The sequence below is a fragment of the Dryobates pubescens genome, chromosome 6, assembly GCF_014839835.1.
Source record: "Dryobates pubescens isolate bDryPub1 chromosome 6, bDryPub1.pri, whole genome shotgun sequence".
Classification (NCBI taxonomy): Eukaryota; Metazoa; Chordata; class Aves; order Piciformes; family Picidae; genus Dryobates; species Dryobates pubescens.
Genome location: NC_071617.1, coordinates 21,481,586 through 21,509,291, shown reverse-complemented (window position 1 = coordinate 21,509,291; position 27,706 = coordinate 21,481,586). Strand labels below are relative to the sequence as shown.

At 39.6% G+C, this 27,706-nt stretch overlaps 1 protein-coding gene across 3 annotated transcripts in view; it reads left to right on the top strand.

Moving 5' to 3' along the window:
- The window catches only part of TAB2 (TGF-beta activated kinase 1 (MAP3K7) binding protein 2), a 65,367-nt gene that overhangs the window by 25,109 nt on the left and 12,552 nt on the right, over positions 1-27,706 (top strand). For all 3 annotated transcript variants that reach the window (XM_054162721.1, XM_054162723.1, XM_054162724.1), the window contains exons 2-3: positions 20,842-21,031; positions 26,137-27,649. In XM_054162721.1, the coding sequence (XP_054018696.1) occupies positions 20,930-21,031; positions 26,137-27,649 (1,615 nt within the window). In that variant the 5' untranslated portion in view covers positions 20,842-20,929. The remainder of the gene's footprint in view (positions 1-20,841; positions 21,032-26,136; positions 27,650-27,706) is intronic.

The following is a 27,706-nucleotide window of genomic DNA, read 5'->3' as shown; positions in this document are numbered from 1 at the left end:
TGATTGCATGTCTGTCTGTGTTAAGACTAATCATTAGGCTCTCTGGAAGATCTCTAGGATAAGAGGAAACCACAGCATTTCTGAATATTTCTAATCTTTTTCCACATAAATGAGGCAGAATTGTTAATTCCTTAAAATAACTAACATTTCATTTGCAACATGGTGGTAACTTTTTTATTCTGTGGGAAGTGTAGCAATTTCCACTCCTTAACCTAAAGAAGCTGCTTTTCAAGGCAGTGAGGGCAAAATTGAGTTTAAGTGTCCATCTGAGAATGTTTCATTTCAGTTTTGGGGGTTTGGGTTTGTTTTGGTTTGGTTGTTTTCCTTTGGCAGGGGTGGTGGTGGTAGTTTTTGGTTTTGTGCAGGGCGGGGAGGGTGTTCTCAGTTTTGTAATGACTGGTGCTGGTAGCAACTCTTAGTAGCCCTTCTTATATCTATATGTTATTTCACTGACAGGATTTACTGTTCTCATTGATAAATGGCCATCCTATATTTAACCACAAAGAGAAAGACCTGCCAGCTGCTGCATGGAGGTTTGAATTTAATTTAGTTAACTGTTTTCACTTCATTTAGAATACAATTGCTGATACAGTAGCACTGTAAAAGCTTCAAATTAATTAACCTTGCTTTTAAAGAAAAGCATATTTCAGACAGCAACTGTGAATCTAAATGGTCTTCAAAGTACTTGCCATAGGCAAAAGGGCTTTTCAGACTGGTCCTAAGAGTGTACCAAAGATGGTTTGAGCTTATACAGCACCTCATTACTGATGAAACGTAAAGACCAATTCATCAAAAAGATGGATGTTGTCTTAGGTTAATCACTTGATTCATTTACCAACCTAAACAGTGAATGGGAATAGTGATAGTGGACTTACTGAGTTTCCCTCATAAGCAGATTGGAAATAAAAGCTAAAATATCCAAATCAGCTCAAGATGGTTCTGTCCTTTCCTGGCCAAGGTTGCTTGTATTCTGGACTTATGCTACAGGAAGCAGCTGGAGCTTCATCGTCTGTATCTGCAACAATGAGTGACCTTGTACTAGGTTTGAAAAGGTTCATAGAGGTTTGAAGCATATTTATTCAGACAGCTTTTTCTTAATCCTTCTCCAAAAGCAAAGTGGGATACATTACAAATTCTGAAATTACTTTGAATAGCTGAAAAGGACAAAACTTCTGGGTTGCAAAGTAGCTAGTTTTCATTTGTATTGAAGCTAGAGGATTTCAGCTAAAATATTTTGAAGTTGTGTTTTCTCTTGGGGTGGGAAACAGGAAAGTAATGAAAGGCATTGAATAGCATTAGTATGTTCAAATAAATATTGTTATATAATTAACAAAGAATAGGAAAGTTATGAATCTTCATGAAGAGTGTGATGAATGTTATCTGTGGAGTCTTTAATCTTAATGAGGTTAATTATCTTTGTTGTTGTTGTTCTTTTCCCATGTTATTGGTTTTGCTATAAATTATACTTTTAGTCTGAATTGCAAGAGACGTCCTGCTTTTGACACTTTATGATCACTGTAATTACCATCCCGGACCCATGAGTTAAGTTACTTGATTATTTCAGATTACTTTCATTGATTTGATTGAACTTATTTGGTTTTGGAATCTGAATATATAAAGTGAGTAACTTTTTGCATACTGAGCAGGGAGCTGGAAAGCACTTTTAAAAGGAATATCTGGAAAGCAAAGGGAACACTTGAGATTACTCTTAAACTTTTTGGATTGCTTGTGGCTTTGTGACACATTCACTCACTGCTTGGCGAGTGCCAGAGAAAGTGTAATTTGATCATTGAGCCACATTTGGTAAATGCTAGTTTTGTGGGGACAGCCTGTTCTGTCCACAGGGGTAAAAGTCACTGCCAAAATCTAAAATCTTTTCTTCTATTTGGTTCTCTCTTCCTCTTGACTGAAATACAGATGCATCTCACTTGTGACCCTAACAGCATTTGCATTTGCTTTGTGAGTTTTAATGTTTGCTCTGTAAGTGTTCAAACTATACTTTGTTGAAATCTGGATAAATAGTTACTTTGAGAAATTCTTTTGCAAACTCTTCTCTAATATATAGTCAGTGAAACATTAAAATCTTATGTGATGCTCATAACCTGCTGCTGTTTAGCAAGTGTTTGAATACTGTATTGTCTGGTATATATGAAATAGTACTTTGTTCTGTTGTTTGTTGCTTTCTTTAGAAAAACACAGGCAGCATCTGGCAGGAGGATTGATGTTCAGGTGGGAGCAGAACCAGCAGTAGCAATAGCCACCCCTCACTCCCATGAAATGCAGCTCGGCGGGGGGGATGCAGCAAACAGGGCATGGCACAGCTGTTTGCACCACAGTTTGCATAGGAGGGCATGCATGGAGGGTGCTGAACCAGGAAAGAGGGTGTCCACCCAACAGAAAGCTATGGCCTAAGCTCTGCACCCACCAGGGCTGATGTAGCTTCCAGACAGCGCTCTTGTGGGAGCCACCCAAGTGTCAGGCTGCAGGGTGTCTCCTGTTCATATGTTAGTATCAAATGGCAGCAGTAAGCAGGTCTGCAGGAGGTGTGCCCAGGTAGGGGAGCTGGAGTCACACCCTACCTTCCCTGGAACAGGCTCAACAGGCCAACAAGGGCACATGATATGGAGAATTCCCCATCCTCTCCCTGCCTAGCTGAGCATGCTGACTTAAGGAATGGGGGGCAATGGCAGAGTTCCTGCCCAGTGCAGCAGGCTGCCCCACTGTCCTAGATGCTTGTGTAAAAATAGGTATGATGTGCTGCATGCCATACCAAGCAAGGACAAGGATGAGGATTCAACTAGCTGGGAGGCATTGTCATAGTTAAGTCAAACTGCATCTTGCATTGAAAAAAAACCAGAGGGTCATTGTCATAGGTGACTCCCTTCTGAATGGAGCAGAAGGCCCAGTATGAAGACTGGACCCACTTCACAGCAAAGTCTGCTGCCTCCTCAGGGCCCAAGTTTAAAATCTAAAGAGAAAACTTATCACCCTGATAGAGCCCTCAGAATGTTATCCATCATTGATTTTTCAAGTGGGCAGAGACAAGGTGGCAACAAGAGAGACATCAGGGCCTTGGGATGACTGGTTAAGGGATCAGGAGCACAAATAGTGTTATATATACCTGCAGTTGCAGGGATCAGCAGGGGAATAAAGTGGAAAAGACAGCAGATCAATAGATGGCTCTGAGCCTGGTGTAACTGGTAGGACTTTGGGGTTTGTGGTCATGGGTTGGTTTGCACAACACCAGGACTGCTGGCAACAGACCAGGTGTACCTGACACAAAGTGGAAAAATAATCTTTATGCAGGAGATAGGGTTCATTGAAAGAGCTTTAAACTAGATTCAGAGGGAGAAGGGCATAAAACCAGGCTCCCTAGTGATAAGCCTGTTGGTGGTACACTAATCTTTGTAGGACAGCATGGTAATGAGCTGCTTTGGTGTTCCATCTTGGTGATTTGGGATGGAGAGAGGTGGCAGCAATGACATGGGTTATTAATGGATTAGAAACTATGGAAATACCTGAGAATGGTCAGGCAGGAATTAGGGCTTCTCCCCACAAAAGGGTGGTGGAACCATCAGCCCAACTGAAGTGCACCTACAGTAATGCATGCATCATGGGCAGCAAATGGGAGGAGCTAGAAGCCATTGTGCAACAGGGAAACTATGATACAATCACCATCACAAAAATGTGGTGGGATGCCTTGCACAACTGAGTGCTGCAAGGGATGGCTACAAACTCTTCAGAAGGGACAGTCAAGGAAGGAGTGGTGAGGGTGGCCCTGTATGTTAGGGAGTGTTATGAATGTCTAGATATTAATGATAGTGACAATGAGGTTGAGTGTTCATGGGTAAGAATCAGGGGGAAGGCCAGAAAGGCAGATAGTATGGTTAGGGGTCTGTTATAGACCACCCAACCTGGATGAAGAGGCAGATAAAATATTCTGTAAGCAGCTAGGTGACATTTCATGGTTGCTTGCCTTTCTTCTCGTGGGGTACTTGAACTTACTAGATATCTGATGGAAATACAATATGACACAGAGGGAACATTTCTGGAAGTTCTTGGAATTTATGGAAGGTAACTTTCTGACACAGCTGGTAAGGGAACCAATTAGGAAAGGCACCCTGCTGGACATGATGTTTCTGAACATAAAAGAACTTGTTCACATTGGAGGCCATCTTGGGCACAGTGATCATGAAATGGTAGAGTTCTTCATTGTTGGAGAAGGAAAGGAGGAGGTCAGTAGAACTGCCACCTTGGACTTTAGGAGGGCACTTAGGTTTGTTTAGGAGGCTGGTTGACAGAGTACCTTGAGAGGCAGTCCTGAAGAATAGAGGAGTCCAGGAAGGGTGGACATTCTTCAAGAAGGAAGCTTTCAAGGTGCAGGAGCAGGCCAGCCCCATGTGCCAAAAGCTGGCAGGCAGGGAAGAAAACTGGCCTAGCTGAACAGAGAACCTTGGCTGCAACTCAGGGTGAAAAAGGAGAGTTTGTGGCGTCTGGAAGAAGGGGCAGGCCACTCAAGAGGACCACAAAGATGTTGTGAGGCTATGCAGGGAGAAAATTAGAAGGGGCAAAGCCCAGCTAGAATTTAATTTGGCTTCTGTTAAAGATACGAAGAAACATTTCTACAAATATATGAGTAGCAGAAGACTAAGCAGAATCTCCATCCTTTATTGGATGCAAGGGGAAACATAGTGACCAAGGATGAGGAAAAGGCTGAGGTGCTTAATGCTGCCACCTTTACCTCTGCATTTAGTAGCAGAACTAGTTATTTTCTGCATACTTGTACTGCTGAGCTGGAAGACAGGGAACAGAACAAAACTCCCATAATCCGAGGAGAAACAGTTACTGACCTGTACCACTTGGACCCACACAAGTCTATGGGGCCAGATGTGATCCACCCAAGGGTACTGAAGGATCTGACAAAGGTACTCATTGAGCCACTTTTCCATCATTTATCAGCGGTCTTGGCTAAATGGGGAAGTCTCCATTGACTGGAGGTTAACAAATGTGCCACCCACCTAGAAGAAGGGGCAGAAAGGAGATTCCAAGGAACTACAGACCTGTCAGTCTGACCTTGGTGCCAGGGACGGTCACGGAGCAGATAATTGAGAGTGCTATTATGCAGGACAACCAGGTGATCAGGCTCAGTCAGCATGTATTCATGAAGGGCTGTTTGATGAGCCTGATCTCCTCCTATGACAAGGTTGATGAGGGGAAGGCTGTGGATGTTTACCTAGACTTTAGCAAAGCCTTTGATACTGTGTCCCATAGCTTGGATGGGTGGACACTTTGCTGGGTTAAAAACTAGCTGGATGACTGAGCCCAAGGAGTGGTAGTGAATGGACTTAAATGCAGTTAGTGGCCGGTCACAAGTAGTGTTCCCCAGGGCTCAGTTTTGGGGCCAGTTCTCTTTAACATCTTCATCACTGATCTAGATTGGCAGATTGAGTGGTCCCGCGGTAAATTTGTATATGACACTAAATTGAGTGGGAGTGTTGATCTGCTTGAGGGTAGAAGGACTCTGCAGAGGGACTTGGGCAGCCTGGATCAAGGGGCCAAGGCAAATTGTATGAAGTTCAACAAGGCCAAGTGTGAGGTCCTGCACTTGGGTCACAACTACTCCATGCAGACTACTCCATACAGACAAAGCAGAGTGGCTGGCAAGTTGGCTAGCAGAGAAGGACTTGTGTGTCCTGGTTGACAGTCATCTGAACATTAGCCAGCAGTGTGCTAAGATGGCTAAGAGGGCAAACAGCATCCTGACTTGTACTAGAAATACTGTGCCTGGTGTAAATCTCCTTAAATTATATCTATGTTCTGGGTTCAGCTAGGAAAGGCTTAATTTTCTTCACAAGCTGAACCAGCCAGTGGTGTTTGATGCAACACAACTGTCATGCCCCCCATATGAGGTCAGTTTTTGACAGTGGTATTAAGTGTTGGCAGTGATGGGTGAGCCATTCTCATGTTATTCCTCTTAATTTCTTACTTCTTTTTATTGTTCTTCTAAACTCTCCTTACATCAACCCATGGGGTTTTGCATTTTTCCCCCAGTTTATCCTGTCTGTCTTACCAGGTTGAAGGGGTGCTGTGTGAGCAGCCATGTGGGGCTTGGCTGTAGCTGGGCCTAAAACCACAACAACATATGAACCATTTTTATATTCATGTTTCGTAAGGAAACTTTGTACCAGGAATGAGAGTTCCACAGTGTAATCTTAATTGTCTTGGTTAATTAATGATAGAGAGTTATGAATACAAGTCAAGCAGCTTAATTTTCATTTACATCTTCACTGAAACATAAGTGAAAGGAGTTGGCTTGTGGTAATGAAGGCTTAAACTGTGAATGTGAATTCAGTTGCTTGGAAAACAAAAACTTGTGTGTTAAGAACTATACATGACTACCAGGAGGAAACTGTGTGGTGTCATGACTATGCATGAGAACTAGAAGTAAAACAGCTTGTTCCTTCCTCTATTAGTGCAGTGCACTAGCAGACCAAACACACAGCTATGGGTTGGTGATGATCCGTTCTAGTGCTCTGAGCACTGGTTTTCATGTAAATGAGATCACAAATTCCACCACCACAGCTTCAAATTCCACTTGTATATGGCATATAATTACATTTTTACGTGCAGGCAACTGTTTGTACTGTGTAGGATAGAACCCTGAAGGTGGTAATGTGCTTATTCTCTTTGGCTCTTAAATCCTACAATTTGTGACTTTTAATAGCTTACAGACTTGATCAAAATAACTATTGCTCAAGCTATACCTGGTGTCTTTCTGCTTTTCTTTTGGCAGGCAACTCCTTTAAAGCCAGTAGTACAGCTCAGGAATTTTTGGCTTGCAAAACACCACTCGAAAGAAGTGTGTTGGATAAACCAGGCATTCTCAGAGTAGTCTGAATTGCAGTGAAATGCTACATGGATGTGGCTTCAGCAAACTGAATAGGGAGGATTTGTGCACTTATATACCAGCTCTGGCAGCTCCTGGTTGTATGACTGCCACAGGTACAAGAGCCCTTGCTATAAATTCTTGAGTGTTCATATTAATTTCTAATGCTTAGCAAGTCAGAGGTTTTGACTGCAACCTGGAGAAATTGTTTTACGAGTTGGAATTGTTGCTGTGTTTTAAAATGAGATCAGTTAAGAGTCTGTGTTGGTAAGACTTTTGGGATGATATTGTAGTCCAGAAGTGCAGTGTTGTATTCAGTGAGATACTCCTCCTTATTCATCATCTTCAGCAGGATGAGAGAAATTGTCTTTGGTTGTGTTCAAGTGTGTTAAGATCAGAGTGTGCAAGTCTATTCCTGACATTACTGTGGAGTTACTGTATGATGTTATGCAAGACTTGAGTGATGCTTATGTGAATACATGTCAATGTGGTTAAATAGTAATGTTCTTGATTACTTATTTTCTTTACTCAACTTCCTAGCTCTTGATTTGTTGTGATTTGGGAGGGTTGGGGGGTTGTTGCGGGGGGGGGTTTGTTTGGGGTTTTGTTTGTCTGGTTGTTGGGGGGTTTTGTTGGGGTTTTTTTGTTTGTTTTGGGTTTTTTGGGGTTTTTGCAAATGTAGTGGGGGTTTGTGTGGATGTGTATTTAAGGTCTTTGCTGAGTTAAGTCCCCTCGGTAGCAGGTGTATCAGCTGTCGAATACTATGCACCAATTTAAGAGACAAATGGATAATTAAAAGGAAATGTTCAAAGCCAGATTGATGGGCAGTCCCATCTAGTAGGTGGTGTCCATGCCCATGTTAGAGGGATTGAAATTAGGTGATCTTTAAGGTCCCTTCCAACCCAAACCATTCTGTGATTCTGTATTTGAAGTAGGTAGTATTTCTTGCAGGGGGGCTGGAACGAGATGATCCTTGGGGTCCCTTCCAACCCTGATGATTCTGTGATATGACTGAACCACTCTTAAATTTATGTGTATTACAGAGTATGACAAGTAGATTTAACTTGCATTTGGTACATTCATGCTTTCAAGGCCTTTTATTGAGTTACTGTGTTGCTCTACCAATTAAAAGTCAGACCATGGAGAGCAGTAGGTAACATGGCTGTAAGGATGAAGACTCAGCTTCATAGCAAATTTGTTGTTCATAATAGCGTTATTGTATCAGGAAAAGAGAATTTTAAAGCTCTATTATTACTATTATTGTTATTAACTTATTGCAATAAGCTCTTTTTTTTTTAAATCTAGTAATGAGAACTCAGACTATAGAGAACTCCCTTGCTTGCCCTGTGAAATTTTAATGCATTTCATTGGCTGAGTTAGAAATAATAAAATAAGTTTCCCCCCTAATTGTATGGTTTGACATTTCTGGAACAGGGACTCAGGATGTTCCATCTGAACATAAGGGAAAAATTCTTTACTTTGAGGGTCATGGAGCACGGGAGCAGGCTGCCTAGAGAAGGCTGTGGACTCCCCTTCTCTGGAGATAATTCAAAACCTGCCTGGGAGGTGATCCTGTGCAACTTGCTCTAGATGAACCTTCTTTAAAAGCAGGGGAGTTGGACTAGATGCTCTCCAAAGATCCCTTATAACCCCTATCATCCTATCACTTTGGTACTGTTCCATGACAAGTGCATTCAAAATCATTAGCATTAGTGTTGCCCTTGCTGCAGCATTACAAGAAGATTCTTGTGAGTCGTAGAGCAGAGGCAGTAATTCCCTCCAGTTATCCAGACCTGGGATTTTTATTTTTCTCCAGGTTCTGTTTATGGCAAGAGGAGTGTCCTGAAGAGACAAGCCCCAAAACACACCCTAACCCAAACAATGGGCCAAGCACCTGTGCATGTGCAAACCTGGATACTTCCTGGGGTCCAGATGTCCAGGCAAATGTGTAGCACATGCAATTAACCTTGTAACACATCTGTGAACTGTGTGTGCCCCTGGCTATATTTGGATATGCCATATCCTATAGCTTCAGCTATCAGGTTTCTCTGTTATGAAAGGGCATTAATTGTCTTTGGACATTATTTAAACCAGCTGAGATGGTAGGCAGTCTGCCTTGTTCTCACCCAGAAAGCACCAAGAGCCAAGTGCTGCCAAAGTTGCAGCTGAAGACTTTATCCTCACAGGCAAACCACACCTGGGCCTTGCACCTGGACCAAGGCAACCAACACTCCAAGAGCCCTGCTCTGGAGGCAGAAAAGGGAAAAGCCCTAAGGGGATTGAATCCCAGAAGAGCCATGGAAAGGCTACTGCCTGGCAACAGAGCACACAAGAGAGAGGGGCCCCTTAGACCCTTCTAAGTCGGGGAAAAGCTGCAGACTGTGAACTGGGCACAAGGGAGAGAGGCCTCTTAGCCCTCTCTGAGCCAAGAGCTACTTGAATTATAGTTGGAGCATCTGGGAAGATACCAGACAAAGGAGCAAGCCATGAGTACCTGACTAATTTGCTACAGAATCCCCCTTGTGAGAAACACAGATCACTGCACCAGAATTTCCAATTTAAATCACTGTATTGAAAATTCTTAGGTTGGTGCTTAAATCATTTAACTGTCTTCATATGTGGAATGTGTTACTCACAACCAAATAACAGAACCTGTAAATATACTCTGTAAATAAATTATGGTGGCATTTGAAGATAACACTGCCAGAAATTAAATATTATTTATTTATTTTATTACAAGGAGGTAGTCTTGTGTCTTTCGTATTCTATTCCCTTATACCCATATAGTTACCCTTACTTTTCATCTTCAGTAAGAGAGTTGAACCTTCAGACAACCACTTACCACTCTTAATGGCAGTTTGCATGGAGCTGTACTAACACCCTCTGAATTTGTTCCATCTTTCTGTCTAAACCATAGAGTTATGTACTTACCTGGTTGTACCAGATTCAGGAGACATAAAGGTAGAAGAGGGTTGTGAACTTGCCAAAGGTGAACATATATGTGTTCCAAATAAGAACATACATATTTTGTTTTGAAATTTCAAGAACTGAAAAGTGTGTCAGAGGTGCAATTACTCCTGAACTTGAAGCCTGTGCCTAACTGTTTCTTTCTGTAGTCATATAAACATTTGCAATTTAACCGTACAAAAAAAAAACAAGTAAAGAAAACAGTGAGATGTGGAAGAAGGGTATACATCATAGCCTATGGTTTGAAGGTCAGTGAAAATACATTTTTATCTGTTGTGGTTTGGCTTATCTCCCTCCTTCACATTCCTGAAGATGAGACCAGGTTTTGTTAGAATAGTAGGACTTTCAGATCTTTGCTTTCTGTGGCGTTATTTCCTGACATTGGACATCGCTGTCTTGCTGGGCCATGTATCAGTGGCCATCTTGTGCCAAAGTTAGTCACTGGGCTGGGGTTGGACAATGAAGAAATTTAACTTAAAGGCAAAAAATGGAGACTGGCTTAATGAAATCAGGGAAATAATTAGTAAAATTTCCTCATAAAAAACAGGAAATAGCCTGTACGTTATATGTCTAAGAGTCAGATGCAGGTGATTTATGAGGAGTTTTTTTCACCATAGATTAATTTTTTTTCAGTCAAAGCAGCAAGAGAACTTCATCCTAATTTTAAAATCTATTTGGAGTTATCTTTTATTTCAGCAAATATCATTGTTGATAGCTGTTGATGTACTATAAACAAATTTTTAGGCCAATATTATAAACAAGACATTTCATTCCTCAGTGGACAAATGTTACACAGGGATTAGAGAAAAAGACACAGCATGGAATGTAAATAAGAAAATAATTCACATACCTTGTCACTGTTAGGATTTTTGTGAATATGTTTTTCTAATGTTATATACAGCCTGACTTGAGCACCATCATCTGATCGTAGGAAAAAATTTAAGACATCACTTAATGGAGACTGGATGGGGTGCTTGGTGCTATGGTTTAGTTGATTAGATGGTGTTGGGTGATAGGTTGGACTTGATGATCTCAAAGGTCTCTTCCAACCTGGTTAATTCTATTCTGTTGTATTCTATGAATACATTGAGGTTTTTGCAGTTAAAAGAACAGCAGTTATCTTAGGTTTGAACATCACTGTTACAGTCATAGAATGGTTTCTGGTTCAAGGGACCTTTACAGATCATCTAGCCCAATCTCCCCGCTGTGAGCAGTGACATCTTTCACAGATCTGTGTTGCTCAAAGCCTCACCCAACCAGTACACTTCCAATGAGAGACACCCACAGCGTCTCTGGGCAGCCTGTTCCTGTGTGTACCCTCATCATAAAGAATTTCTTCTTTATGTCCAATATAAAGGTACACACTTGTCGTTTAAAACCATTATTCCTTCCTCAAAGTTGTTTGTCTGTAGGTATGGGCAATTATTGAGATATTTTGATTCTAGAATGTTGCCCCTAAAATACTGTCATGTGCCTTGATCTCCAATTATCTTTATTTCTGGCTTACAGTGGTAGGATATTGGAACTTATTAGCACTTTAGGGGTACTTTAGGGCACAAGTCTTTCAAATGCCAGTCCAGTCATACGCAAAACTACTCAAGATTGGCTTATGTAATGGAAGTTTTGAGATTTGTAATGCTGTTGCTGACCTCTGTATTGAACTGCTGAAGTTCAGGTGTTCGCCTGGGTGTGGAGACTTTCCAGAGCTTCCTGCTGTGAACTGGATAACTCAAAACACATATCAGAAATGGAACTACCAGGCAAGGAGCTAAAGCATGGCACAACAGAGTGTTTTATTTATGTTCTCATGTTAATTTTGAAGAGAATGTGGTAATTGCTGTCATCAGGAAACTACTAAAAGGGCATAAAGTTCACTGTCAGACTTTTCCTGTTGGGGAGATGGGACAATGGGATAATTTTACATCCAGTAGCTGCGAGTAAATCCACTGTATGTTTTGCTTATAACTTAGCACATCTTCAGCCTTTTGCATGTTTTCATCCTTGTATTGGCAGTATAGGGAAAACACTACAGTACCTTCAGTTATTAAATTGAAGCTTTTTTCCAAAACACTGACAGTTACTTCAGTTTTGCACCACTTGGGTTTGACATGCCCATAAAACAGTTTTCTCAGTGAGTACTTAGTTCTGGATTGAAGTGGTAACACTTCTTGCTGCTCTGTTTAGAATGAGAGCTAAGATGTGCATGATAACAGCAAACTATGTATAACTTTGATTTGTGAGAAACTTTGTAGCAATGCTGTAGTGAAGGGTGATCTCTAGAGTGCTTGTATGTTAAGGGATACATGCATTGGTTCACAGACTCTATTGGCTCCTTGCTATGAAACAAACAATTGTTCTTGTAAGTATTTCAATGTGCATTTGAATATTTTGGGGGGGGGTTTGAAATACAGTTCAATTTCAAACTATTTCCATCTGAAGTTTTCTCTGATAAGTCACATTTCTATTTTCTGAATATAGTTTACATATAATTTTTAATAGCACTTTACTGATATGTCCCTTGTGTGATCTTTTAAGAGAAAAAGTATCATGTTATTCCTAAGTGCTGCCTCCTATATGGTAGTGTCTCGTGGTGGCTTTTCAGATAGTAATCATTTGCCTCAGTCTCTTCTGAAATACTTTGTGTCTAGTTTGTGTGCTGTCTTGCTTTGTTTTTAAACTAGGAAATCACTGTCCAAAAGTACTGCAAAATACATAGAGTATTTAGCTGGATATTTTTAAGAGGAGTATGGGCTTAGCAAGAGTAAGATAAACCCTAGCTAAGCTAAATGAGATTCAATGGTCCTGCTATGGGACTAGTGACTAGAGATCAGATTGACAGTTCTGAAGCAGCCATGATGGAGTGTAGTCTTCAGTAGCAGAGCCAGAAGTCTGAAAACTGCAGTTCTAGGTCTAATTGGAGTGTGGTTTCATAATGCTGTGAGGGTACTTGGAGCCAAGAGATTCTGAGATGGGCTTTTGTGTACTTAGGCTGCAGGGTAGTCTCCTTTGGCCCAAAGTCAACTATTGTAGAGGTTCCCGAAGCAATTGAATGAACTTGTCATTCACATCCGTTTTATTGCTGCTGTTGGCAATAGGTTACTGCCAAATTCCCTGAATGTGTAGAGCATTTTAGGGGGCAGCATGTTCAAGGAAGACTTTGATCTGATTTGGACTGAAGTCAGAAATAAAAACTGGAACTTTACAAGCTGCTCTGGAGCTAGCTCTTTTTAGAATTCTTCTGTGTAGTGTGGTGGCAAAAATTCCTGAAAGCAGGGGATAGAATAAACAAATACTTTCAGGTGCTCTTTGCCCTGTTTGTTACTGTGCATTGTAATGAGCACGTACAACAGGCTTTGTATCACAAGATTAACGTGTTTCTGACTTTGCATTACTAAAGGCTTTGACTCTTCTTTCTGTTGCAGATTTTGCTAACCTATCTCTTACTTAAACTGGGAAGTAGTAAGACACTGGAAAACATTTCAAACTTTCACAGTTAGTGATGTTTGGGGAACCAGATATAGAGAGGGAAAAGCATAGGTGGCAGTGAGGTCAAGTATTAGGCAGTTAATATTCCAGTATGCAATCTTATGCTGTGTAATAGGCCTGGTGGTGCTTACAGGTACTTCTTTTCAGAACTTTTGATTAAAGTTCAGAAGATTCATGGCAGTTACCTGAAACTGTTGGCTCAATGTTCAGCAGCAGCCAAAAAAGCATGCAGTGGTGTTCATTATCATCAGAAAGATATCTGAGGACATGAGAAATAGTGTCCTTTTGTTCCTATGAAAAGCTGTGGTGACCCATCCTCTTGGGGACTGCTATCACCCCATGTTTTGGGGAAGATATCTTGGTGGTACAGAGGAAGTAGCAAGAACAGGTTTAGGTGGGTTTTTTTTTTAAAGAATCAATATAGCACCTCTCACCTTTCAAGGAGGGACTTAAATGACTGACCACTTTGGAGAGGCAAGGGTTATAGAAGGATTTATGAGTGAAGCTTCCACATTCATTAAGGTAAATGTAAAACCACTGCTCACCAGATCTTGCAATCATAGCACTACGTAGTGCTCAAAGCTTATAGGACAACTGTTTGCAAACTCTGTGGAAGATTTTTGGTTGGTTTTCTTTAATTGCTTTAAAAAGATTATTTATTGCTCCTTTTAAATGCACAGAGAGGTAAACTTCTGCAGTCCTTTGCCCCAGGGTATTGTGGAGGCAGATGAGTTCAGGAAGTTAAGAAAGGGTATTTGGTGGATACTTTGTCAACAGGTCTGTAAAGAGAAAAAACACATCTGCTCTTGAGTTGCCTTAATCACACAATTTTATATACACTGAGAAAATGAGAGGAATGTACAATAAAAAGGCTCAGGCTTTCATATTTTCCTGAATATTGCTTTCTGTTGCAGACAATACTGAGCTAAGATGACCATTTGTCTGACTCAGCAGGGTATTTATTGTGTTCTTCTTCTAATGTCCATTGTAGTCAGAGAGCGTGTAAGAGATTATAGCATCTAGCTTTTCAGTGATTGTTTAAAATCATCACTTAGTTTCAGGAACTGGGTTTTTTTCCTATTTGTCAATCATCAATCAAAAACAGAGTTTAAAGGACATGTCATCAAATGTGTTGAAGAGAAAAATAACAAGTTTAAGCAAATATTACTTCCATGTGGACTCTGTCATTGTTTTAAAACAGGTTTTTTAAAAAAGCAGATCATATGGGTTGGCATCTTTCTCAGACTGACTTTTTTTGTCTAATGGTATTTCCCTCTTCCTTGATCTCAGAACAGTTGTACTAGAAATAATGCATACTTTTTGAAACAGCAATACCTACATTTGACGGTAGACTCCAGGGAGTTCATAGAGGGTTATCTTTTTGAAAACTTTGTTGCAGATACAGCAGAAACTTGAGGGTGCAGAGCCAGGTGGTGGTGGGGTTTGGCAAAAATAAATACCCAGTATGCTTTGGCCCACAGTACAGGAAAATGGCCTTGTTTTTCATCACATTCTCTAAAGGAGAAAAATCAAACAAAAAAAAAAGAAAAACAAACCCAACTTAGGTCAAATCAATTAATAGCATCTATTAATATACACATTAGTATCTTTGACCTAGCATGAGTTAAAGTAACTCACATTTTAAAAAACCCCAACCAACCCCCCTCCTTTTTCTTAATTGTAGAACATGAAGAAGTACAACCTCAACTACCTAGTTTTCCTTTAGAAATAGTGTAAATGCTCATACTTCCCAAGGAAATACCTGACAGATTAAACCTCTTTTAAAGGTTTCATATATGCATATGTTCTGTATATTTATATGAATTTGGAGGAAGAAAAAAAAAGAGAAACTCGTGCTTCCAAGGTATGGTCACTAAAAACTGGTTTTTCCATAGAAACAGATTTCTTTGAACAGTTGCAGAGTTTACTGTCTTCCTATGATTTATTTTTTTTTTTCTCATTGTTAATTGTTTGCTAGAAGTCTTTTGGTCAAATCCAACAGTTTGTTTAGGGGAGAACTCTTTAGTCATGCTTATTTGTAATTCTAATTTATCCCCCCCCCCCCCCCTGTTTTATGGTCATGTGATGAAATTAGGTTTCTATACTCTCTCCTATTTTTGTTTGGATTTGTAATAGTGCACAGCAGAGATCTGGCAAATACTTAAATAGAAGTATCACTGTTTAGTTGGTTGAGGATGAGACCAGAAACTAATTACAATTACATTATTTTATTTTTTTAACCATTTATTTGTTAATTTAGGAGATGGATTGTAGCAAGTAGAAAATAACTTGTGATTTTGATAAGATGATTATTCTGATTTAATTAAAGAGGCTGAGTGACTTGAAATGGTTCAAAATAGCCACAGAAAAGCTGAGTAATGTATTAGAGAAACTATATTCTGCTAGGAGTATTTAGTAATCCTGTTTCTATCATCTAGTTCTCACACATTCTTTTAAAATATGCATTTAAAGCATTATTGATGTGAGTGTAAGCTTTAGAATTCTTACCAGTTCACTTCTTTACCACCTGTATGGAGAGAATATAGGACTATGGTAGAGTAGTCTTGTTTTTATATTTCCTCCCTTAGAAATTACTCTTTTTTTTGGTGTTGTGTTTTGGTTTGTGCTGCTCAAGAAAGCTTGGAGTTGGGGATATGAGAAAACATTCTTATTGGTTTTTGAGCTATCCAGTCAATAGGTGGATAGTTTGGGACAGTTGGAGAGCTAGTTAGTCCTGCTGAAGGAATCTGAGGTAAGTGTACAGTGGTTGAGTTTTTGTTGGGTTGGGAGTTTTACCTCTTTTTTTGAATCTGTCAAAGTGCCAGGTACTTGGTTTCTATCTCAACAGGCACTTTATCAACCTCTGCCAGTCTTGTGTTGCAACTTGTTGCATCTAATTTGCTATCACAAAATCTGTAATCTGCACCATTAATACTACAAGAAAATGGCTTGTTGTTTCTGTTTAGTAAATATTTACAGCCAGGCTTCTAAAACAAGGTTTTAGATTGACTATTTAATGGCATTTTTACCCATATGGAAAACACAGGTAAGATGTGATGAAATTAACACTACAGAAGAGCATCAACAATTTTACTTATTAGATGTTTCTGAAGTACAAAGACAGATATGAAGGTTCCATTCATTTTATTTTGGGGAAAGTTAATGACATGCTGTTTCCTATTGTAGTGCTCTTTTGTTCCCAAAAGCTGTTCTCTTGAACTCAAAAAGGTTCTTTCCAGAGTGGTAGCTGACCATAAATGGGACTTCAGTCATTATGAGTTCATCATAAATTCAACTGGAGTTGTTTGATGCAGCAGTTATGTTAGTATTAGCCCAATTACCTTCTGATATTTCTCATGCCACGGACTGTATGTGAAGTTTTGTAGCAAGAGAAGTTTAGTAATGAAAAAGTGCAGATAACGTTTTAGATTGTCAGCTTCTTTGTTTAGCTTTTGTTAGGTAGAATTATTTCCTAAAACCAGATTTGGCAGAATTTACTCTGAAGAACACTTGCACTGTAAGTGAAAAGTGTTTTGTGACACTGAGCTTAAGGTTTGTGTTGAAGAATTGGCTTTGGTCTGTTAAATCTCCGTTAAATCTCCTTTCATCTGACAGAGTGTGCGTTTTAAAATTTACTTATTTCTTAACTAGCTATTGCTCTAGCATTATAACAGACTGGTATTTGGCATCTGAATTGTATTTTACGTTGAGTCGTCCTTGAATGTTTTTGGAAAGAAATTGGGTCTCATGAGACAGAGTAGCCTTTGGAAGACACATTGTTTACTTTTGCATCAGTAGTTTTCACAGAATAAAGCTTTAAAGGAGCTCCATTATGTTACAATTGCCAAGCCTTTTAAGTTATCTGGGGATCTTGCCAGTAGTCTTTAAAAGAACACAGTTAATTAATTCTTCCAGTTACTTAGTATTTCTGGCATAAGTGAGCACTAGGATCTTCATTATCCATGTCTCTCTTCAACAGTATAAAGTCACACTTAAAGGTTTTTTTTGAAATAGCTAAAAGCCAGTATGTAAATGGATTAGTAAATGGGCATTGCCACAACAATAACTTTATATTGTACTGCACTACAGTATTTAAAAGTTTTCTTCTGCAAATAAACTCTGCTTTTGATGTTTTTAGGAAGAATTCTTTCTCTAGGATCACTATTGCTGGATTTAATTTCTGCTGATAATTAATTTATTGAATAGTCTTCTCAGTTTACTTCTGTAATGCTGTGTTGCCCTTATTTTGTGCCTGAGTCTTTGAATGAAGCTGAAAATTTGCTGTCAGCAGTTTCTCTTGCCTCCTGTTGGTACCCTTTTCTTCTACAGCCTGTTTACTGGCTGTCTTGGCTCTGCTTACTTTTGCATTTGTACCTATTGTTTTCCATGGGTGTATATATAACTTCCTAACAATTTTCTGGGTATTCTGCTGCCAGATTCTGAGTGCTGTGGCTGACAAGGCTGTGTTTTGGTTCTGTAGGCAAGTGTCTGTCAAAATAACTTTTAATTCTGTTAAGCTTTGCTCTAGCAAGATGGATGCTGTGACTTTTTTTATAGTTCCTTGCAACATCAGGAACTGTGGGGTAAAGAAGCCCCCTGGACTGTTACTTCAGACTTCCTTAAGGTTAATTTCAGTATATTAATAATCTAAATATCTTCAATCTCTGCAGTAGGGTTTTCTTTAAGTAGTGTTTGGAGTGAGATCTTAATATTCATATGACACAAGTGCATTTTTAATATGCTATATTGTCAGTGAAGCTTTTTTAGTTACCTATTGTAATAGAGACTGACACCCACACTTTTTTTTCCGAAGCCCTGTAGGCAATGTATTTTTCTGTGAATTAAGATAGTGGGAGCAGAGCCTATTGTGGGTTTTTTTCTCCCATATTATGCTATAATCATCTTCTACCATGTTGAAGCATACAAAGCTTTTATAATAACTTCAATAAAATTATAGATTAGATATTAATTCTAGCTCTTCCTGCACTAACTGCATGCATCTTCTTGTTGCTTAGCCACCCAAACTGAGATGTACAGTAGTAGACTAAAAATAAGCAGTCTCCCCAGTATCACACACTACCAGAAAATAACTGGATTTTGCAGACATTGGATTGTGCCCCGTAAGTCATTTTATGCCTCATAAAGATGCATAAAAATGCCTCTGTAGCACTTTCACTTTAATTTTAAGGTAACCCTTGTAATATTTTGATGCTGGTTCGTAATAACAAATGTAAACTGTGATCATTGTGTGTTTTATCAAGACTGCAGACACTGAAAAAAATATTTTCTTGAAATAAAGTGCTGGAGTGATGTGATGAGCTGAAAATTGCCCCCAGTGTTGAATTTGCCAGCTCAGTTGGAAGCAAATGAAAGCTGTATTTACAAGCAAAACTACAATCTACAATTAAATGCAATGAATATGTACAAAACATACAGTATTTACAATATTTACAGGTATTTACAAGTAATGAACAGCACAAGGATCCCCCCCGGTCAAAGACCAGGGGAAGCTAATAGCTTCTCCCTCTGTGCCCTACGCCCCCCTGCTCCCCTTACCGCCCTTACTCCCTTTACCCACCTGTACATAAAAGGGACAAGAGAAAGGAGCAGAGAGATGTTAGACTTAGCCAAAACAATGCAGCCAAGATCAAGCAGAAGCAAGTTAGTATCTCTCCCAGAGCGAAGAAGCGAGAGAAGAGCAAGACATTATTTGGTACAATTAGTTTAAGTCCTTAACCTCTTCCAATGGGATTGTTTAGAATTATCATTATTTTCCTTTGTACAGGCAATAGTGATTTATTTACATTTTACTACTTTCAGTTCAAGATATGTGAAAAAATTTTAAATGCATATCCTAAAACTACCACAAGTGACAATATGGAATGTTCTCCTTGTTTTAAACGCTTTCAGTAACAGGTTTGGCTGTAAGAGCTGTGAACGTGCTATTTTGCCAAACTGATACAGCCAACAAAAGATGGAAATTTATATGAAGAGTAAACACAGACTTTTTAGTACTGTTGCTTAATTTGCTGTGGTTTTCTTTCCTCTCTTCTTAAACAGGGCAGGTTTTTTGTTAATAGCTGGTTAAAAAGAAAGTGTAAGCTTCATACTGTTCTGCGACTCCTCAGATTTGCTGTTAAGCTATTAATGGAGATGTTCTGATTTGGGTCAATTTCAGTTACTGATAACTTTATCACTCCAGAGAAGACACAGGCATTGAAAGTCTTAAAATAGAGTGGTTCAGGACTAGCATGTCTTACAGTGGTTCAGTGGTCTTGGAATAATATTATTCCTGTCATATCTGCTGAAAATTGTGCTTTGTGCCTTCCTGTCAATTCTTTGCCAATTTCTCTCCCATCTTTTCAGTCTTAAGAGAAGTTAAATGTTTGAACTAAATTACATTTGACTTGGAAGTGGTGTTAATGTTCTAGAAAATTGTGAATAATGCTCCCCAATTAACTTGCCAGTAGTCTCCATTTTGTGAATAGAAGTACAGAAACACAAGCACGCAGGCTGACTTATAAAGCCTGGGTGCCAGTGTAATTGTTGGAAGAGAATCCAGGCTGATGGGATCCAGGGAGCAGCATGTACAGGTGCCTTGTGGTGGTGGAAGCAGTTCTCTGCTGCAGGTTGCCATGAGTCAGCAGGTGTGGTAACAGAGCGTGTTGAATGAGGCAAAGAAAAAAATTAAGCAGGTACGAGAGGAGAAAGTGCATAAGTTGATAGTAATGTTCAAATAAGATTTCCTAACTGAAGGGGTAAACTAACAGTGGAGTTGATTGGTTTGGGTTTTTATTAGCCATGTAGTTGATTTATTTGTAGTATTAAATGAGTGAGATACTGTTCCACTACTTAATACATAGATGCATTCTTCCAAATGTACTTGATAGAAATTCTTGGTAAAAGCCTATGGTTATTGTATGATCAGGACAGATCATTTCTATGCACATGTCAGTTGGGTAATTGTGATACCTTATTCATAAGTATACATAATTCCTTCAAAACAGAAGGAGAATTAAGTGAAGAAGCTCGAGGTGTTACAGAATTATAATTTCAGAATATTTCTGAGGTATAGTTGTTAAATGAAAAATAGACTATTGCTTGTAAATCCTGACACTTAGAAACACTGAATTCTAGCCACAATATCCTCAATAGCAATGATAGTAATGATGTAGGTGCAGTCAAAAGTGCAACAAAGGCTGTGTTCCTATTTTTGTTGTGGACTTCCTTGTGTTTATTTGTATTTCATATAAGTAAAAATGCTCCTCTTAAACTATAATAGATGAAGGTGTGTCTGTAAATGGTCAGTTTTCAACATTAGGTGTGTGAAGGGCAATTAGGTTGCCAGAGATGTCACATGGGAAAACACTGACATAAAATACAGACTTACATTTAATAATTGGAGAAGGGTTTTGTGTGGTGCTTTTTGGGGTTGTTTCCTTGCTTTTTGTTACATCAAAAGTGCCTGCTTCAGTGTCTTAAGGCTTTCCTTCCTCTTCCAGAAAATGCTGGGACAGAAGAGATGAGTACTCCCTTTACTAAGGCCTAAAACTGCCTGTTGAAAAACAATCCTGACCAGGCAATATACGAATGGCCCAAGGAAGCCAGCAAATTGATATTCAGGTTTTACATGACCTGCGACAGAAGTTTCCTGAGGTACCTGAAGGTGTTGTGTCCAGATGCATGTTACAGGTCAGTGTTCTGTTAATGATGTACAAGTAAGCAGCATTGCTTATTTTGTTATGTATGGATGTCACCTCTGAAAGCAGATTTTTTTTCTTCTTTTTTTTTTTTCCTGAGACAAATACAGTCAATTGTTTTGTGTTGCACAGCAAGCTAAGTGTTAAATTTGCCTCTCTTTTTCCATGTCTAATCAGGGGTGGCCCAAGGAAAATTAGCCCGTAAATCAGTGTGTATCTGGAGGGTACCAGCTCTACAATCAGTATGCTTGTGCCTCTTCACCATCTCAAGAGCCAAAACTAACTGTGGCAAAAGGAGAGATGCAAAGCCAGCTTGAGTCCCATAGTGACATTTTAAAGCTGTGCTATAAATCTGTACCAAAAAAGCTGCTATGGTGTGTGGGGCGGGTATTTATGTTTTCAGCTTGGTTTGTTGTTGGAGGGGGGCATGGTGACAAGTGTTGTGCTTTAAGTGTTAGGCTAGGTCCTGAAGCAGCTTTGCTACCTGGATTCCGTCACATTTCAAGATAATTAGCAGTTGGCCTCACTACTTTTAACTCCCAGCTCCCTTGGCCTGCAGAGCTGGTGTCGGTGGTGCTACTTACCTTCTGCAGCAGAGAACCTGGGAGTGTAATATGGACACTGGAAGTGTGATAGCTCACTGAGCCTAAATCTTGTAGCCTGGCATCCACTATGTTGTGTGTGTGCTTCTGCTCAGTACTTCCAAGGCTTTGGCTACCACACAGGCTTAACTTGGAGGTTTTTGTAGCTTTGGAGTCCATGCTGCTGTTAGGCTTGGAAGCATTTTTGATGGGAACTGCAGTTAGTGCTAAGCCTATGGACTGCCATATCGCTAACTTCTACCTCCACCTATCTGTAGTCTGCACTGCCACTATCAGAATACTTACATGACCATATTGCATATCAAGTTTTGCTCTGTAACATCACATTTGTTACTTAAGCAGATAAATTAATATGCCCATCCAAAGTGTCACATAGGGATACCTAAATGCCTAGAGTTAAATTCTGATAGACTAACTATGAGGCTTAAACATGCTTACTTTGCATTTTCTAGTGATCTCAAAGCATCCATACTGATTGGATTTTTTTCATTATCTAATATAGTCAACCTTTGGGTATTCTGGTTGATTTTAGAGCATGGTGTGAATAGTCATACTGATCATCAGTATACACAGCTTGATTGGAAAAAAGATGGGTCATTAGTTCCCAGAAACTAGGTGTCCCTGGATTATGGCTAGCATATCTGTGGTTATGATTCAGCATTCTTATAATGGTTTGTGTTGCTTGTTGTATGTGTTTTTATTTATAACATAGATACATACTTAAATATGTGTATCTAGTTACATACACTTGCTTGTACTGCTGGGAGTAGAAGTGTGACTGTGTCAGTGTTCATATTTTCAACACGTTATCATGGTGCTCTTACTAGAGTAAGAAGCTGTGAAAAGTGCAGTTTGGTGAGTGGACTGGTTTTGCTTTCCAAGAGGGCAAAGTTCTGAGGCTACAAGCTTTCCCCAGTTGTTTACTTAGTTGAAGAGTAAACCAAACCAGACCTGCATGTAGTTGTTCTCAGGTTTGTACATTGCCATTTTTTTTTAAATAGCTCTCTTTAGGTGTAATTTAGTTCTTACGCTACTAGTACAGTTTTGTTCTTCACACATGAGAACCGCTTGCTGAGCTAGATCAATGAACTTGACAGAGTGCATGCATCTGTAATCATCTCTTGAATGTAATTCAATCAGCAGGCTTCATAACTGAAGAAAAGACTACTGTACATCCAATACTTACAGATAAGGGAAAAGGGTTTAGATTTTGAGGGAAGTGTTTTGGGCAGTTTTCTTAAGGGACTTTAAAAAAAAATCTGTAGTGTAATTAATGCTCCATATGTGCAATGTTACACTAATTTACTGCACTAGAAAGCTGCCTGTTTTGTTAACTGAGAGCTTCTACAAGTTGCCAACAAAATCCTGCCGTGTTGGTGTTTTTTTTGAAATTTCATGAGATTTGGTTTCTGTGATTCAGTTCAGTTCTAGCATTGCTACTGAGATAGTGAGGGTTTGGGTTAGTTATTTTGATGGCTCTTTAAGCCAACCAATTTACTTGGATTGGTGGTAAAGTTTGGAAGACAGCATTTGAGAATACTTCTGAATATGTTCGCAATACTGCTGGAACAGCATCTGAATCCTGAGTTGTGCCTTCTTGCCGTTGAGCATAGTGGAAGGAATTTCCAATAACTGCAGTAACTATTGTCTGGGTCAAAGGTAAGGATGTTATAAGAAATGGTGCATTCACCTTGCCCACACAGTAGTTGCTGTATGAGTATCATGTGTTGGGGTGAAGGTTTTTTTTCAAGTCAGGAAGTATAAGAGATCCCAGGAGAAAAGACAAGCGGTTTTTATAACACAAGTTATAGATCACTGCTAATAGTGCAGGAAAAGTATACAGATAATGCAGTCCTCTTCTTTAGATTATTTTTAGCCAAACACTTTCAGCTTCCTTTTTGAAGGAAGTTCTATAGCATTATATGTTTATAATGAGCAACTTAAACAGAATATACATGTCTTGAGGTGAATAGCCCACTGTTGGAATGTCTAAACAATTTCTAGTGTACTAAAAACAGAGGACCATGACACATCCAATATGATGAAATTTAAATCTGTAATCTAGGGAGTAAAAGGTTATAGTGCTTTGTTGGGCTGACAGCAGTGAGCTCTCCTGAGAAATTTTACATCCCTCCATTCTTCCCAACAAGCCCCCTGCATTCAGCTCTCCTCATTTAAAGGAGTCACTGCAGCATCCCCAGTCTGGACATCATCCTCCTTTTATTCTTTTTTGTCTGGAGCATTCCTATAACTACCTGCTCCTTGAGCCTTCTTGCTTGCCTATTCTTACTTCCTCATTTTCCTCCAACATTCTTCTCTTCTTTTTTTTTGGTGTTTTTTTTTTTTTTCTTTTTTTTTCTTCTTTTTTCCTTCTCTTTCAGAGTGCCAACATTTTAAACTCACTTGGGACATGGGCAGAGCTAAGATGAGGAGTATTGTTTTGCTGGAATATGCTCAGTTCTGCCATCAACCGGTTCTGTGATCTATAAAGAGCTAGAAGCGGTTAAAACTCTGCCAGCCAGAAGATGCCAGGGACTCCATATGCCCCCATTTCCTCTTTAAGTTCTCCAATTTGGTCATTGACATTTCTGAAATTTAGGTATTGATTTGGTGCAGTCTTAAAAAAAACCACCAAGCCCACAACAAACAAAACAAAAGTCCAAAAGAAATGCATTCTTGCTGAATTTAAGGGCCTTGCAAGCTTGCCCTGTTGGCCTTTCTGTTAATAGTTTGAATTCACTGTAGTTCATGCAAAATCTGCCTTTCAGATTTTTCTAGCTTGCTTTTATGTGGTATCCCATCTATTTGCCTTTTTTCTGTCTTCCTTTTCTCATTTGTAACAAATACAAGGCTATTGTTTTGTCTTACCCAGTATTTTGTCCATGTGTGATTCCTTCACTACTAACACAATTTGATCACTTTGTCTTCTGGCTCTTATTCTAAACTAGAGCTGATATGTATGCCATCAATTTGACCCATTTTCTTATCTCTCAAGATTTTTCTGCAACAACCCTCATAGATGTTTAGTCAGGTAGTCCGTAGGGAATCCCGTTATTTTGGAAGGTTTTGCGGCTGGGTTTTATTTTGGGATCTTATTGTTAAAAATGCAGAACGTCATCTGGCCCATATGAACATGTAATTTTAGTTTTGTGAGTGGAATTCAGCCAAGTCTCACTCTCCTGTTGTTGTCTCTCCTTTTATCTCTTTGGTTTTTTTGGTGGTTGGTTGTTTTTTGGGGGCTTTGGGTTTTTTTATCTGTATGGTACAGACAGTCTTGCTGTCCCTGTAACACTCTCTGACCTTGTTTGATTGAAGGATGAGAACTACTATCTGCTAGTTTAACAAAAGTAGCTTGATACAAAGCATGTAGCATGGATCAGCTTATCTTGCTTTCCTGCTTGCATTATTCCTTTAACTAATTGGTGTTACTTCTTGGTGCACACAGTTCTTGATCGTACACATACTTACCAGTTACTGCGTGATAGATGAGTTTTAATAACACCTGGACCTTCAACAGATGCTCCTCTTTTTCTTTTTCTTTTTTTTTTCCAGAGGGGTAGGAGGGTGTGGGTGCTTTGTAAGAGAAGTGATACGGACAGAGCAAAGTATTAAGAAACTAAGTCACTAATTCATGTTCATTCTTTTCTAAAACTCCTTACACCAGAAACTAAATTGGGAACATCAGAGTACAATAACTAAACATGTAGAAAAAGAAGAGGGATTAGCAGTTTGTTTCCAAAATGTTCTTAAAATCAGCTAGGTTTCGGTTTTTCTTCTAAGTCATCCTGTTTTACAAAGTACCTTTGAGCGGATAGGAGTATTTAAAAGCTTTGTGAGCAGTGGTTTAAAATGAAAATACAAATATCGTCTGGGTTTTCCATTAATAGTTTCATCTTGCAAAAGAGTCATTTGTACAAACTGAATTTTTACATTTCTTCTGAAGTCATGTACAACTCTGTCAGCTGGCATGTTTATTCTCTATGTAAGATTCACTTGCCATTTTCAGCAGGAGGTAATGCATGATGAGTGTTGAAGTATTTGGGAAAATGTGAAATAAATGTGTTTTGATTTTTTGTTTTTAAATTATTAACCAGTAATATTCAGGTGCTGTGAATTCATTCTTTCTGTCACTTTCCCCTCAAACCACAGACTTGGTCATTACTGAAGATGGTTCTTAAATTGTGCATTAATAGCAAAAATATGCACCCATTGTGTATTATACTGTATGGTGTTACCTGTCAAAGTCCAAGATCTCCCTATCATTGCTTCAGAAGCAATGCAGACCCCCCTGCTCTTGGTGCCAGTGACTGAGTTGCTGTTCTCAAAATAGTAAGCTTCACACACACACCCCTTGTGAATGTGTAGCTATCTCAGCTACCTAATGCTTTTGTTTTGATGCTGCATTGTTAATTTTTCAATGATAATTAGATGCATCTATATCTTAACTGTGGTAGTATTGTATCAGTAATGTTACATTTTTATCTGTCTTTTATAGAATAACAATAATTTGGATGCCTGTTGTGCAGTTCTCTCTCAGGAGAGCACAAAGTATCTCTACGGTGAAGGAGACCTAAGTTTTTCGGATGATTCTGGGATTCCTGGACTACGAAATCACATGACATCTCTTAATTTGGATTTGCAGTCGCAGAATGTGTATCACCATGGAAGAGATGGAAGTAGAATGAATGGAAGTAGGACTCTAGCTCACAGCGTTAGTGATGGACACCTTCAAACCAGTCAGTCCAACAATGAACTGTTTCAACAGGAACCACAGACAGCACCTGCACAGGTTCCACAAGGATTTAATGTCTTTGGGATGGCTAATGCAGTTAGTACTTCTAATCCAGGGCAGCATCTTGGATTTCACCTAGGCAGCAAAGGAGTATCTAACTTGTCTCAACAAACACCCAGATTCAACCCCATTATGGTAACTTTAGCCCCAAATATTCAGCCTGGTCGCAATACCCCTACATCTTTGCACATACATGGTGTACCTCCTCCTGTACTTAACAGTCCACAGGGAAATTCTATCTATATTAGACCTTACATCACAACTCCTAGTGGTCCTGCTCGACAGACACAGCAGCAGCCAGGCTGGGCATCTCAGTTTAATCCCGTGCATCCTCAGCAAGTCTACCAGCCATCGCAGCCAAGTCCCTGGACTACTCTTCCAGCATCCAGTACTACGCCACATACCTCATCACAACACGCAACACAGTCAAATCAGCAAGGCCACCAGACTTCTCATGTCTATATGCCTATCAGTTCTCCTACTACTCCACAAGCACCTATGATTCATTCATCTGGTAGCTCACAATCCTCTGCTCATAGCCAATACAACATTCAGAATATATCCACAGGACCTCGCAAAAACCAAATTGAAATCAAACTTGAACCACCACAAAGAAACAGTTCTTCTAAGTTGCGTTCATCTGGCCCTCGCACCTCCACTACTCCCTCTTCCCTCAACAGCCAGACATTAAGTAGAAGTCAACCCACTGTTTACATATCGGCCAGTCCTCCAAATACTGATGAAGTGATCACACGTGGTCAGCCCAAGGTCTACATTTCAGCAAATGCCACATCAGGAGATGACCAAGTTGTGCGGAACCAGCCCACGCTTTTCATATCGACAAATCCTGGAGTATCTGCCACTTCTAGGAATATGTCCGGTCAAGTAAGCATGGGTCCTGCATTTATTCATCACCATCCACCCAAGAGTCGAGCAGTGGGCAACAGCACCACTGCAACCTCTCCTCGAGTGGTGGTTACGCAGCCTAACACAAAATATACTTTTAAAATTACAGTTTCTCCAAATAAGCCCCCTGCAGTTTCCCCAGGGGTAGTATCCCCAACATTTGAACCTACAAACCTCCTAAACCTTCCTGATCACTATGTTGAACCAGAGGGTATCCAGCATCTTACTGACCCTGTTTTAGCACATGTGGATAGGATCAGTGATGCACGGAAATTGAGTATGGGATCTGATGATGCTGCCTACACGCAAGGTAATATTCTTAATATAAGTAGTAGAGATTTCAGCCAGGTTGTCAATTCATTTTTAC